General features: G+C 37.8%; 1 protein-coding gene across 1 annotated transcript; it reads right to left on the bottom strand.

Annotated features, from left to right (window-relative positions):
* Nucleotides 1–2,590: 2,590 nt before the first annotated feature.
* On the bottom strand, nt 2,591–3,393 carry LOC111900477 (uncharacterized). Its single transcript, XM_023896360.3, has 3 exons — nt 3,152–3,393; nt 2,979–3,048; nt 2,591–2,902 (listed from the first exon to the last, which is right to left on the bottom strand). Exons 1-3 carry the CDS (start codon nt 3,306–3,308, stop codon nt 2,758–2,760), a joined length of 372 nt encoding a protein of 123 aa, XP_023752128.1. The 5' UTR covers nt 3,309–3,393; the 3' UTR covers nt 2,591–2,757.
* Between the last annotated feature and the right edge of the window lie 12,187 nt (nt 3,394–15,580).

Genomic DNA, 15,580 nt, shown 5'->3' with positions numbered 1-15,580 from the left:
ATTTTTGTATGTACCTTATATATAGACAAGAGCACATTTAATTTATAAAGATGTGTTATTTTGTAGTGTAACCATAACTACATGTCTTTTATTTTATCATCGGCAACTGCCTCTTTCTCCTTTATCTTCTATTATATCCATTTCCTATATGATATCTTATATATTCTGGTAACTAGTTGTGAGATCCATGTATTACATGAGTTAATTTAAAAAAATATTAAATATAAAGATCAAAATATTTGAGAATATTGAATTTATAAGAAAATAAGAAAACTAATGATTTATTATAGGGGAAATGACACATTTGCCCTTCGAACTTTCTAGGGTTTACCTGTGAAGTCCCTAAACTATTTTCTTGACTTTACGATGGAACGAAGTCGTTTTTGTCGGGTCGATTACATCCTTTTGACCAAAGTGAAGGGGTCATTTAGTTACCCCTTTGCCATATTGACATTTGCTGACAAATTTTCCCACGTCGACTTTTAATTTTTCCTACCCTTGGACCATCTCTCTCTCTCTCTCTCTCAAGAACACAATCTACCAGGCATCTACCATCGTCTTCTTCCTCTCAAGCAGTTTACCCAACACACTAACATCTAAACACCTGAAGGGATAAATAGCAGATCCTAAACAGATTTCAATCAGAAAAATTTACAGAGATATATGCATATGAAGATAAATAACGATTAGAAAAGGTTTCAAAATGATGAAATCTTTCACATTTTTCCATATATGCTTACTGGGCATCCATTCACTAAACCTCAGTTGGTGTCATCTTAATTTATCCCACATTTTCAATTTCAAGCTTAATATCGTCCAAATCCACACACATCCACTAAATTCCACTCATACATTTCAAATTACCCAAATGGAATTCAATAGAACAACAAACCTTAGAGCATTTCTCACCACCAATATCAGCATCTTCAAGAGCCTTTTTACCAGTAACAATGCAATAGTGAAGACAATCCTCAAGCCTTTGGTCATTCTTCCCATCAATATACCCATCCACCGTAAAACCAAATCAAGTTGGAAACTTGGATGCATAGAACCATTCCATCAACCCGATTCCGCTCTCCCCCGCCAACAACTTTCTCAGAGGATCCCCTGTAATTCCACCTCATTTACCAATATCATTATCATCGCTGCCGCAGGTACCAGAATCAGCAACAATAGTGTCTTCTAAAGGCTCGTTAACAGCAGAAGTATCAGTTGTAGAGTTGTAGCAGTGGAAACAATACTTGTACCAATAGATGAGGATTCTTCATCGGAGTCTTTATTATTGTAGGCAACAGGCTCAGACAAGGCACTCAAGAACCAATTAAAGGGCCAAAAACCCTAATTTATATATCGATGTAGAGATAGAGAGAGAAAGAGGAGAGAGGAAAAGATGAAGTGCTGAGAAAGTCGCAGTTAAGGACGACAAGAATGATTGGAGATAGAGAATTGCTTTGTTTTCTGTCGAGAGATCAAGAGTGAAAATGGGGTTAGGGTTCGTATAAAAGAAATGGGTGACAAATGGAAAAGGGGGCAAATTAATTGACAGGTGGTTCGAATAGGAGATGGTGATCGAAGATGGTCACCGATGAAGTTCTTGTGGGGAAGAGTAGAAGGGTATTGGGTAGGGGTGGGGTAATGGTAACCGATGATATGGCATGGCTGATGGGGCAAATCTTGTTGATGTGGCATTGAAACCTGCTAAAATAGGTGAATATGACTAAAAAAACAGGTTGCTCACGACTTCGTTCTCTCATAAAGCCAAGAAAATAGTTTAGGGACTCTACGGGTAAACCCTAAAAAATTCGTAGGACAAATGTTTCATTTCACCTTTATTATAATTGAAATGTTTTTTATATTTTAAATTTAAACAAATAATTTAAATAAAGAAAAGAAACTAATAAGCTTTAATTTTGAGAATTTTGAAATTAAAATATATGTTTATTATTGAAATTAATATTCATTTATTACTACATTTATGTAATTATTACATTAAAATATTATATGAATTTAATAAAATAGAAAAACTCATAAAATGACATATAGAAAATATATATATATATAATTCAAAATAACCACAAAATGACATTTGACAAATTTGAATTTAAACAAATAATTTAAATAAAAAAAAAAAAAACTTCATTTATTAGAGATTTTGAGAATTCAAGAGTGTGACAAATTGAAAAAAAAAAAAAAAAAAAAAAAAAAAAACTTCATTTATTAGAGATTTTGAGCTCGTCGTCTGCATCGTGTCATGGACTTGACATTAGACAAAAACGCCAAAGCAATAAATGGGTAGTAGCATTAAAAAGGACTAAAATGAAACAAAAAAATAATTTTAAGGGCCTCCTATAGACAAAACGAATTTCTGACTAAAATGGGATTTTGGTGCAATAGTTCCTTCCCAATGTTTTGAGGTGAAACCAAAAAGAAAAATAATAATTGAAGGACACCATATGGACAAAAAATAAATCGGTGCACTTGCGGTTGTTTACAATGATATATTGATATATACATATTCATTTAATTTTAAATGTAAGACCTTTAACTTATCAATTATCATAATGAAATTTCAACCATTTGAACAAGTTAATCGTGTAAATTTAGAGCCTCTTTTTTCATACAAAATTTAAATATATGATTCAATACAACAACATTTCGTATAGTTAAACTCATGAAAACAATTACTATGCATATCTTGAATGAAAAGATCAAGAAAGGTATCAATCACATTTAGAATTTAAACAAAGACTGGTTTGATCATCGGATGGGCACCTTGATCCAACCATTAAGAAACCCAATAGCCAATATGACAAATGGAGTCGACATGCCGAATATGATAATGTATGGTAGAGGCGTCATCATCGGATTCTCCCCTTCCCTTTCCCCTGCTGTTTGCCAATACCTGCACATAGCAAATTACACACCATAAGTAGATGCAATTTTGCTCTCTCTAAAACGTCAAGAATCGAATTGCTTACTGTTCTGGTTCTTGTTCTTTAGTAATGAACTTCTTCTTTCCGTCTTTACTGACTTCCGCATCTTCTCCTCCTGCAAAATTACGAAAAACCCATCTGTAGAACAGCAAAAAGACCCAAAAGAAGATCGAATTTGAAGAAAAGACTGTAACTTGATCATGAAAAAGGGCAGAAACCTAATTTTGCATGAAGTTTGAAGCGACGATTTGAGTTTGCTCTTGGAGGACAGATGGATCGAAATGAAGAGGGTTTTGGTGGGATATTAAGTTTGGTAGCTAGTGAAGTTGCAGAATAAGAAGAAGAAGAAGTGGAAATGGCGATATTGGCAGCCATGGTTTATGGGGTTTCAAAAGGGAAGGTGTGTCTCTTGGTATATCTATTGAGTTTTGGATATGGAAGTAGTGGCAGTAAAGCCTTGGCATCTTCTTTCCCTTTTGGCCTTTTCATATGTTTAATATATTTCTATAATCATATTTAGATTCTTTTACTGATAATGAAGAAAATAACCCATAGACAACATTTCACAAATGTTCATTATGGTTGTCATTTTTTCTCTAAAATAATTCTTAGGACTTTTATATTTTTTTATTGTATAGATAGTTATTATGGAGCAAACCTTACACTGGTGGTCCTTTTAGTTTTAATTTTGTACCACTAGTGGTCCTTTCAATTAACTTTGTTAAAATTTCCAGTTAAAGCTATGTGAACCAACCAAGATACTTTTAATGATTTTTTTTTTGTTTTTTATAAAAGACAAAATTTCATAAAGGGTCGGTGGACCCTTTATCTCTCTCTCTTTCTCTCACACACATCATATTAACATTTATAACAATATAATGAGTGATCGAGTATAACGCCTGCAACATAGAGTTAGATGACTAAAGAATAATAGCCTAATTATTCTTCATGGCGAAAAATAACTATTTTCAATAGAAGATTATTTAGGGGAGATAATCTAAATAAAAGTCATAGTATTCGTAAAAGTGAACTTGAGCAAATAGGGAACATCCAAATCTGACTTCAAAAGAGGAATTTATGATTTTTCAAAAGTTTCAGCATAGTTGTGTTAGCATAGAAACCGAAATTCAAATCGGTCGATTATTAGGAAAAACAATCTAAACAACAGTTGTAGATCTCGTCAATACCAGTTCGTCGATATAACAACAATCGAGAACATATGTCATTTGGAAAAGTTATGATTTTTACACGAACTTTAACAGTCTAAGCCCGTTAAATATATAACTTTAAAAATAAAATGAAATTAGCCGACATAGTCTAAACGAAAGTTGTAGATCTCATCGATAGCTACACGTGGATATAAAAACATCAAAAACGAAGTTCGTATTGAAGCAGATACGATTTTCTGAAGTTTTCTAAGAAGCGTCACGCGCAAGTAGGTTGCACGAAGCGTACTTTCTAGAAGGTGGGGCGTGGACCACCATATTTGCGACAAGTGGCAGAAAAACGGGGGGAACAACGTCTCAGGGGTACGCGACACACATAGTCTGGGTGCGGCATGCAGGTCCGATTTTGGCCTTATAAATAGCCAGCCGCCCTCATTTGTTTTCCACACTTCCCATTCTTCTCTCTTTCTTACAAGTTTCCTTCGATTTTGGCATATATTCCCTTAGTTTTAGTCTTCTCCGGAGCCCTACGATCCCAGAAGTAGTAGTAGCTATCAAGTAGAAGCTCTTCCAGTGCAATTTCCAGACTTTTATCAGAAAAATATCTGTAAGTTAAGCTACACTCTAGACTTTTCAGTGTGACTTATATTTATAGTCATGAGTCATTATTATGAACCTATAAATCAAATTATTCCAAGTCATTATACCGATTGATCTACATACGAGAGTGATGTCTAGGTTGGATTTAGTGAGGTGTTTAAAGTGAGATTTTCAAACAGTATACTTTGTATACCAAACGGACCCTACTTCTGATATGATCCTACCTAGTTATTCCTAACTAATAGATCTTGATGTAGACCTTGGGATTAATGAGGAATCAAGACTATTATGTAAATAGTTGCCAAGATTATGAAACTAGGCTAATACTTAGTGCTATACATTTAGGTATTTGAAAAGTGTGAAGGCGAAACACTTCCCTGACTTTGAGTCACATACTTCTGCCAAGTGAGTGTGTAGTTACTTTCGGCTTACATATTGATATGAAGTATTCTTAAATGCTATACGTGCTTATATCTTTGTTCTTGACATGTGTATTATATACGATAAAGTGATATGATTTTACTTTATCATAATTAAATTGTATTGGGGTAGTAAGGGTTTTAGGGAATAAAATAACAATGAGAGGTCACGCATTGTCTATATGTATTACTGGGACTAGCCATCTAACATAGTATAGAGGACGACCACTAACTTCTAGGTAGTCGTATGGAACACCAATTGGGGGTGTTAATGATCATATTTTTCAGGGAAAAGAAAAGATGTTCATTCGGGTACCCCCCCCCCCCCCCCCATCAGGGTTGCCTTATTGATATGTATTGCTACAAAACCCCCATAGTAATATTGTCTACTCATTGAGATCCTTTAGGATAGGTCAAACGATATCATCACCTTAGAATCAGGGAGTGAGAATAACAAGAATGGGTAATTGGGTTAATTGTGTAGAATAAAATATACAACTATATTATTGTGGGTTGAAAACCCTATGTGCTCACCGGGTTTCACAACTTGGCCCACTCAGTTTCTCTATATCACATGTAATGGTTTGAAGGTACATTATGCTGAGAGATTCAAAGAGTTTTAGGCCATTAGTATAATTATTGTAAAGTTTATAAAGTTTGTGCTTATGTTTGTATCAGTTATTGTTGGATTAGGTGTCTAAGCCCATAACTATATTTGATATGTACTTAACCCGATAGTGGCATGATCATTTTGGGTTGCCTTCACCATAGCAACTTAACTGGATGAATTATGGAGAAAGAGGTTAATTATGATTTATTAATATATTATAGGAATAATATATTAAAAGAGAAAACATATTATTTAATTAATATTGGTTAAGAATTAATTTAGAATTAATTTTGTGATCAAAAGAGATTAATTAAATTGAGGGGACCGGTACTGTAATTATAAGATAGTTACAAAGTTGGGCTTAGGATCCATAAGGAAGCAATGGACGAAATCTATGTGGGAGTCCACATAGAATTCATCCAAGGGGCCTTCTGGAAGGATCCTATGGGCTGCTTAAGGACTAAGCAACCGGATTAGGGTTTTGACTGAAACCCTAGTTGCTCAACTATATAAAGACCCCATGGGACTCTAGAAGTCGGCCATTTGAACCCTAAGGAGAGTACCAACCGATTTTTGTGATCCCTAGCCTCTATCTAATATTCTTCCATTGTTTTTGGTGTTTGTGATCTATTAGAGTCATCGCATTTGAGGTGCTAAGTTTTCAAAGGTTGAAGATCAAGCTAACTACAATTGAAAGGTAAGATTCTAACTTTGTTTTAGTTATGAATCTCGATTTTTGCATGCTAGATTAGAGTTATAGCTTTGGATGATTATTATTGCATGTACAATTAGAGAAAACCTAGATCCAAAGCTATAGGGTTGCATATGCACCATAGGAATAATATAATGCTCATAACACATCAGTGGTATCAGAGCCTAGGTCGTTTTTCTATTGTATTTGATGCTATGCTTAATTTTTCAAAGCTGAAAATTTTCGTTTTTTTTATTCTATCTGATTCCACGACATGGAATAGCCTTCCACGACACGGAATGGGATCTGACGAAATTTTCGGGTTTTTGGCTAAGATTGGATTTTGATGATTACTATAAACTGTTTTTCTAATAGAAAAAATCATTTTATCTGTTATGGTAATGCATATCTTAATCCAATTAGAAGATAATTGTCAAACTATAAGATAATTATTAGTTTATTTGATAAAGATAATTATTTGTATTTTTGATGTGAATGATCTTGCAATAAATTGAATTAAGTCAAATTTAGATAATGAAAAATTATTTGATTAATTAAATTATATTTTAATTTGATCTGAAAGGCTTTGAAAAGTTTCAAAACTTGCCTTCAAATTTTGGAATTTAAATTTTGATTAAAAAGTTTTAATTTTGAAATATTTAAATTCTAAACCCTAGAGTTTTAAAAGTTTAAAATTCTACCCTTATACTATTATAATATTAAAAGATTAATAATTATATATATGTATAAGACGAGTCAGTCTTACCGTTAGTAGGCCCCATTCACAAAGCTGGTCTATAAGGGTTGTTTAAGGAAGCGACCTGTAAAATGACCGTCATAGGGTATACACTCTTACCTACCACACTCTTGACTAGTGGAGGGTCGTTAGCCGAACGGGTAGGATAAGACAAACTAATTCCTCATTAATAAGTATAATGATTTATAAAGTAACTGAATGTTTCCATAAAATTCACAATCTTAATTACTTTAGGAAAAATGTGAAAATGATGTTGTTCCATGAAATTGCACTTTGCACCTTGCCAAGTCGTTAGTGGAGCGTGTGTGCTTAACCGACACCCTAATTTGGGACTAGAAAGGGTGACAAAGGGTAGCTCGATGTTTATCATAGATCAATGGAGCGTGTGTGGTTAACCAACACATTTATTAGGTGATAAATTACATCGAGAGTACCAAGCACATTTGCATGGTTATTCACACCTTGTTTGTGATCCTCGGTATCGTAGTCACAAACTTGAAGGGCATAATCAAGATTTAAACATGCCATTGAAAAGTTCAATGAATCTCAAAAGAATCTAGGAATTTCAAATTCATTTAAAACTTAAGAAGGGTTGAATACCTGTCCCCAGATGTTTTTGCCGTTCTGGTTTGGCGGTGTGACAGATTTGTATCAGAGCATTGTTTATAGTGAACTAGTATATCAAATCATACAAGATATACAACTATAAATACCATGGGGCTAAAACACTCTGACTACAAATATACTTTTAAAAATATAATAATATTTTAAGTATAAGTACATACAAGTTAGGGCAGTGTCATAACGAGGGCATAATAAAAGTAGTATGATGAGTTGAAAACTACGGGTAGGCCTCGAGATATGTAATTAGACCTTGAATAAATATAGCATGATCAATTATATTTATCCGAGGTGTAACTAGAATATGCTGGGAAATAGTCATAGTAAACGACGAGTCTACACTTACCAACACCAAGATACCCAGAATCATATGCAACATTTAAAATACTATAGGAGTAATTTAGGATACTATGAAACCACACACTTACACCCCTACGTATTTCTCATACCTGTAACATCCCAAAGTCAAAATCAAGAGTTCAGGGGGTAAAAGTGTAAGTTGGAAGAAAGGAACTCGGTGAGTAGGAGCTATAATTCGTCGAGTCTAAGCGGGTGTCGGGTATATGTTAAGTGACTGGACTCGCCGAGTCAGAGGCTGGACTCGACGATTCCGTGTTGGAATGAGAAACCCTAATTCCTGGGGTTTGCACCCTATATAAGGAACCTTAAGCCCCACCCCAGCCTCTTTAGCACCCCTTTGATGTCCAGAAGTTTTCCCCATCGTTTCCAAACCCTAATTTGAGAGTGAGAGGGATTTAAGTGTTTTGTGGAGCTTGGAGAAGAAGGATACTTGAAGCAAGAGTTGGTGGGATCATAGAGGAGCGAAGTGGATCTGATTTCCTTGCTTGTTAGCATCAGATTAAAGGTAAAAAGCTATTGCCTTGGCTTGGTTGTGCTTAGATTGTTCATGAATGAAGTTTTAAGGCCAAATCGTCATATATGAGTCTCTTTTCGAGTTTTGGGTTCAGATCTGTGGTTGCTACTACAGATCTAGTCATCTAGACTGGTCGTGACCCATGAATTCGGAAAGTGATAACTTTGGGTCTTGTTTGAGAGTGTCCTTGCCTTAAACCTTCATTTTAGCTTGTTTAAAGCTTGTTGAACCTTGCATGCACGTAAAGTTGGAAACTTTACATGTGAATTTGGCCCTAGGATTCCAGATCTATGTATTGGAAGCATTGGAATGGCCTGAAATCGTCTGGATGAAGATGTCACGTCTGGACTCGGCGAGTCACATGGGTTCACTCGGCGAGTTGTATGAATATGTGCATGGACTCGACGAGTTGGAAGAACAACTCGGCGAGTCTAGTCGTAAGGTCCTAACCTTTTTGGTTGAGCGGTGAATCGGTGAGTCGAGGGACAACTCGGTGAGTTGAGTAGGAAGTAACTCAGAGTTGGTTGGACTCGGCGAGTCTTGGTGCGACTCGGCGAGTTGAGTCATAGATTGGGAGTTTTTGAGGATAGAGACTCGACGAGTCAGCGGGTTGACTCGGCGAGTAGAGTCAGTCAGGAAGGTTGACTTTGACTGAGGACTTTGACTTTGACCAAGAGTTGACCAGTTAAATTCCAGGGGTATTTTGGTAACTATTGGTATTTACTAAGTTCAGTCTTGTGGTATTAGCAGTGGTGGAGTTCATGTCGAAGGTTGGAGAAGCGTGATCTTATCTTTTCAGTCAGCAGTTGCGAGGTGAGTTATCCTCACTTTATCGACAGGGTCTAAGGCACCAAGGTCGGCCCTTTATCGGATGGAAATCTGGGTAGTTGTTTTTTATGTTATTGCTTTGTTATGTTTGCATCCTGGTAGTTAGGATGGTATATCTTAGAGACCTGGTAGGGTCGGTAGCCTGGTTTATAGGATGATGCTATGCTAGTGACCGGTTAGGTCGGAATCCTGGTAGGGATGTGCTATGTATGTGATCTGCTAAGATCGGTTTGATTAGTTGTGATTTTGTGACATCCCCAAAATCTCGGCCAGAAAAGACCGATTTTCATTTATGCTTTTAAATATTTTCAGAGTAAATCCTTTTGATTTGAAAGAGTTGCGGAATTTGTTCCCAAAAACAAAACATGATAAAACATTGTTTACCGAAGCATTTCATAAAAGAAATGTATTTTCATTATAATCAAAACTCGGGGTGTCATGTTCCGATACAGACCAATAAGCATAAACGAATACATTACAAGTCATATAACAAATATATACATATGCAGACTTGTAAACAAAACAACTTGATGGTTCATCCATCTCATGCCCTTCCGCCACTACCTGTAATACAATTTAAAACTGAGTGGGTCAGGCTTGGGAGCCTGGTGAGCATATAGGGTTTTCATCCCACAATAAATATCATATTTAATTTTCACCAACCAACAATAACCCAATTACCCATTCCCGTTATTCTCACTTTAATGTCCCTAAAACAACTAACATAAGGGACCTAGTCTAAGAATATTTCATCGGGGCGACAACACATGCTTCGGGGGTACCTCAGCAATATAAGTCAAATAAGGCAACCATGAGGGGGATGGAGTACAGCGAATGAACACCCAAGTTCATTAACACCTACAGGTGGCGAACCTGCTAATGTTTCCACAAGACTGTCTAGAATAGCCAGTGGTCGTCATCTAAACTCCGCTAGATGACTCAATCAAACAACAACGAGGCCTCTCATATGTTTATTACACACCAACTGTCTACCCATGTTCTACCCAACATATTAGTAGATAAAAATATACATTTGTATACATAGTTTAAAGAAAACCTGTATAGCATGCTTTAATCAACACATATATCACATAACAGATGAGGCACACACACATAACACATATCTCATAAAGAAATAGGCAGATCTGTAAGATAGAAGAGAGTGAATACTCATTCACACATAACACAACCAAATATATACACATAGCACGTATTTTATATATAATACTTCGTATTATTGTATTTGGAAGAAAATAACTACACACTCACTTGATCAGAAGATGATCGGACAGCACTACGGCTTATAAAAGTAGTATTCCTCAGCAGATCTGGAAGATCTCCTCGAAAATCGAATTTCTCGCGGGCAGAGCTTCGACTCGAGAACCGCACTTCTCGGGATCTTCGGGATCTCGGGACTTGCCTCGGGGCTAGAGTATGATACCGGGGCTTCGGGGTAGTTTCGGGGGTTTTTGCGCAGAGCTTCGACACGAAAACGAGAGGGAATTGGCAAAAATACCCGGAACCCTCGCATCCTATTTATAGGAGGCTGGAGCCTCGGAGTACGCGGGGCGTACTGCGTTACGCGGGGCGTACTGCCCAAAACGTCATTGCTTACGTATCCGAAGTGCTCGAGTGCGAGTGTCGACATCCCTCGGAGTACGCGGGGCGTACCTCGGATCAGATCGGTGACTCCTTCGGATAATGCTTCCGAATTTCCAATTAAATTTAAATACAAAATATTAAATAAACTTCGGAAATTCATATCTTCTTCATACGAACTCCGTTTTCGACGTTCTTTATATCCACGCGAAGGTGAGACTACGCTCTACAACTTTCGTTTAGACTCCGTCGGCTAATTTCGAATTTATTTTTATTATTTATTTTTAATAGGCCGCGACAGAAAAACTTCGTTATAAATTCATAACTTCTTTGTTTGACGTCCGTTCTCGCCTAACTTTTTATCGCTTTGATACCAACAACGAGACCTTCGATCCTCGTTTAGATTGCTTCGGCTAAAAACCGCTCGATCTCAAATCGAGTATTTCGGGCTGCACACTGCTAAGCCGAAACTTCGATAAATCATAACTCCCTCATACGAAGTCAGATTTGGGCGTTCTATATATATTTGGAAACCTCTTTTCAACTACTACAACATTAACCAAAGATATCAAGTTTATTTTACACTTAAATTTTGACGCTTGTTTTTATTCTTAATTAATCAAACCACATAATTAAGCAATTAAGCACAAAACACATAATACTCAAATAATACATTATTATTATTTCAAAACGGGTTACAAAGTTAACCTAGACTATTACATTGCTAAAAGTGGCAAGCCCGGAAACACAGGCGTTACAATTCTCCCCACCTTAGAATGATTCCGTCCCCGAAATCACACATCAACAAACAAATGCGGATAGCGACTCAACATGTCACTCTCCGTCTCCCAGGTGAGATTCGGCCCATTCGCGTGTTTCCATCGGACAAGCACTAACCCAACCATTTTGCGTCGCAACTTCTTAGTCTTTCGGTCAACAATTGCCTCTGGTTCTTCAATCAACCTTTTGTTCTCATCAATTCTCAATTCAGAAATTGAAATTATATCGGGAACTTCTCCCGTGAACTTCCTCAAATAACACACATGAAAAGTGTTGTGAATTCCTTTCAGTTCTTCGGGTAATTCGAGCTTGTAAGCTTGATTCCCAATCCTCTGAAGGACTTTAAACGGTCCAATAAACCTTGGACTCAACTTTCCCCTTTTTCCAAATCTTATAAGTCCCTTCCACGGCGAGACTTTAAGCAAAACCGAATCCCCAACCTCAAAAGTTATCGGTCTCCGCTTCTTGTCAACATAGCTCTTTTGACGATCCTGAGCCGCAAACATTCTTTCCCTAATTATTTTCAACTTTTCAGCAGTTTGATGAACCAACTCCGGTCCCATAAACTGCTTTTCCCCAGCCTCAAGCCAACAAGACGGCGTACGACACTTCTGTCCATACAAAGCTTGATAAGGTGCCATCTTAATGCTCGAGTGAAAACTATTATTATAGGAAAATTCTACCAACGGTAAATGTTCATCCCGATTACCTAGGAATTCCAAGGTACATGATCTCAGCATATCTTCAAGTGTTTGTATTGTTCTTTCACTCTGACCATCAGTCTGCGGATGGTAAGCTGTGCTTAAACATAACTTGGTACCCATTTTCTCTTGTAGACTTTTCCAAAACCTTGATGTGAAACGACTATCACGATCCGACACAATTGTTAACGGAACACCGTGAAGCCTCACAATTTCCTTCACGTATGAATTCGCAAGCTTCTCCATAGACCATTTCTCCCTAGCCACTATGAAATGCGCACTCTTAGTGAATCGATCAACGACCACCCAAATCATGTCGTGACCATTCTTTGTTCTGGGAAGTTTAGTGACAAAATCCATAGCAATGTCTTCCCACTTACCCATAGGCACAGGCAAAGGTTCTAAACTCCCGTAAGGTTTCTGATGTTGTGTCTTGACTCTCGCACAAGTCACACACTCGGCCACATACTTTGCAACATCAAGCTTCATCGTCAGCCACCAGTAGTAGGGTTTCAGGTCCCTATACATTTTAGTGCTACCCGGATGAATTGAGTACATGGTTTTGTGAGCTTCTTCCATCAGAAGGTCCCTAATTCCTCCTGACTTAGGTACCCAAATACGATCTTGGAATACCTTCAGTCCATGACCGTTAGTACCAAACACCAACGTTTTACCCAAACTTTCCTCCTTTCGGTCATTTTTCTCAGAAGCTTCGTCTTGAGCTTTCTTTATACTTTCCACAATAGTCGAGACAACTTCAATTCTCAACGCTCTTGGCCTCTTCCTTTCAAGATTGACTTTCCGACTGAGAGCATCAGCAACAACATTAGCTTTACCGGGGTGGTAAAGTATCTCGCAGTCGTAGTCTTTAAGTAATTCTAGCCAGCGTCGTTGCCTCATATTCAATTCTTTCTGATTAAAGAGGTATTGGAGACTCTTATGATCAGTGAAAAGTTTGCACTTTGTGCCATAGAGGTAATGCCTCCATATTTTCAGAGCGAAAACTACCGCTACCAACTCCAAATCATGAGTAGGGTAATTCTTTTCATGCTCTTTCAGCTGTCGAGACGCATATGCTATCACCTTTTCTCTTTGGGTCAAAACACAACCCAATCCAACACCAGACGCATCGCTATAAACAGCGAAGTCTTCAACTCCATCGAGTAGAGAAAGTATCGGTGCCTCGCATAGCTTCTTCTTTAACTTCTCGAATGCTTCTTTATGCTTCTCACTCCAAGCATAAGTAGCTCCTTTGTGGGTCAAAGCTGTCAATGGAGTAGCAATCGAAGAAAAGCCTTGGATAAACCTGCGGTAATATCCGGCTAATCCCAAAAAGCTTCGAATCTCCGTGGGACTTTTCGGTTGTTCCCACTTCGTCACAGCTTCGATCTTCGCTGGATCAACCATTATCCCTTCTTGGTTGACCACGTGACCCAAGAATTGGACTTCACGAATCCAAAAATCACATTTGGAGAACTTTGCATAAAGCCTCTCCTGCTTCAAAACTTCTAACACTTCTCGCAAGTGTCTGCCATGCTCCTCCTGGCTTTTCGAGTAGATCAGAATATCGTCTATAAACACTATCACGGATTTATCAAGGAACGGGTTACAAACCCTATTCATCAAATCCATGAACGCTGCTGGAGCATTGGTTAGTCCAAACGACATAACCAAGAACTCGTAGTGTCCATATCTAGTTCTGAATGCAGTCTTCTCGATATCTTGCTCTCTTACTTTCAGCTGATGATATCCTGACCTTAGGTCGATCTTCGAGAAATAGCTCGAACCTTGCAATTGATCAAACAGGTCATCAATCCTCGGCAACGGATATCTATTCTTTATTGTTGCCTTGTTCAGCTCTCTGTAATCGATGCACATTCTCATACTTCCATCTTTCTTCTTTACAAATAACACCGGAGCTCCCCAGGGCGATGAACTAGGTCTAATGAAACCTTTGTCCAACAACTCCTGAAGTTGCATCATCAGCTCCTTCATCTCCGTCGGTGCTAATCGATAAGGTGCTTTTGCTATTGGTGTGGTTCCTGGTAACAAGTCTATTCTGAACTCCACTTGTCTATCAGGTGGTAATCCAGGAAGATCCTCGGGGAACACTTCCGGAAAATCACACACCACTGGAATGCTCTGCTTCACCTTCTTTTCTTTCTTAGCATCAATCACAATTGCTAAATATGATGTACATCCTTTGGTCAAACATTTTCTGGCTTTCATTAGAGAAATGATCCCAGAATTCACTCGCCGTTTGTCCCCATACACCATAAACGAATCTTTTCCAGGCGGGTTTACTTTAACTATCTTTTTCTTGCATAAAATTTCGGCATCATTGGTGCTAAGCCAATCCATTCCCAAGACGATGTCGAAACCATTAAGTTCGATAGGCAATAACGCCTCGTGAAACTTATTCCCATTAAGGTCGATCAAGACGTTTTTCATACGATGGCTAACAGGTACAAACTTGCCACTAGCTACTTCGACTAATAAAGCGTTATCTAGTCTATCAACAGGCAAAGCTAGCTTTCTACCAAACTAATGCGAAATAAAGGAGTAGTTGGCTCCTGAATCAAACAATATATGAGCAGATAATTCGTTTGCGAGAAAGGTACCTGAAGCGACATCAGCTTCATCCTTCGCAGCCTCAAGTGTCATCTGGAAGGCTCTCGCCTTCGGCTTTGGTGGAATGTTGGGCTTTGCTGCCTCCTTCTTCTTCGGACAGTCTTTCAAAATGTGCCCCTCTTCATTACACCCAAAACACATCCTTTTGTTGTTCGGACATTCATTGGCAAAATGTCCAACCTTTCTACACTTGTAGCAGGTCACATCCTCGCTACATTTCCCAAAGTGCTTTTTCTTACACTTGTCACACCACTTCGCCTCGCCTCCTTTTCCTCCAAACCTTTTCGAATCAGATTTCGAAAATTTGCTCTTCTTACTGGAACCAGATGTTCCCTCAAACTTTCTTTTCTCACCAACCTCAACCTTGACG

The sequence above is a fragment of the Lactuca sativa genome, chromosome 7, assembly GCF_002870075.4.
Source record: "Lactuca sativa cultivar Salinas chromosome 7, Lsat_Salinas_v11, whole genome shotgun sequence".
Taxonomy (NCBI): domain Eukaryota; kingdom Viridiplantae; phylum Streptophyta; class Magnoliopsida; order Asterales; family Asteraceae; genus Lactuca; species Lactuca sativa.
The sequence above is the reverse complement of the archived record's forward strand: the minus strand, read 5'-3'. Positions and strand labels throughout refer to the sequence as shown.

What these genes read in the sequence shown, in the direction of transcription:
- LOC111900477 (XM_023896360.3), bottom strand. Translation starts at nt 3,308, where the DNA reads ATGGCTGCCAATATCGCCATTTCCACTTCTTCTTCTTCTTATTCTGCA. An exon ending in CAAACTTCATGCAAAATTAG is followed by an intron (nt 3,049 to 3,151) that starts GTTTCTGCCCTT and finishes GTAATTTTGCAG; the next exon opens with GAGGAGAAGATGCGGAAGTC. An exon ending in AAAGAACAAGAACCAGAACA is followed by an intron (nt 2,903 to 2,978) that starts GTAAGCAATTCG and finishes TGCTATGTGCAG; the next exon opens with GTATTGGCAAACAGCAGGGG.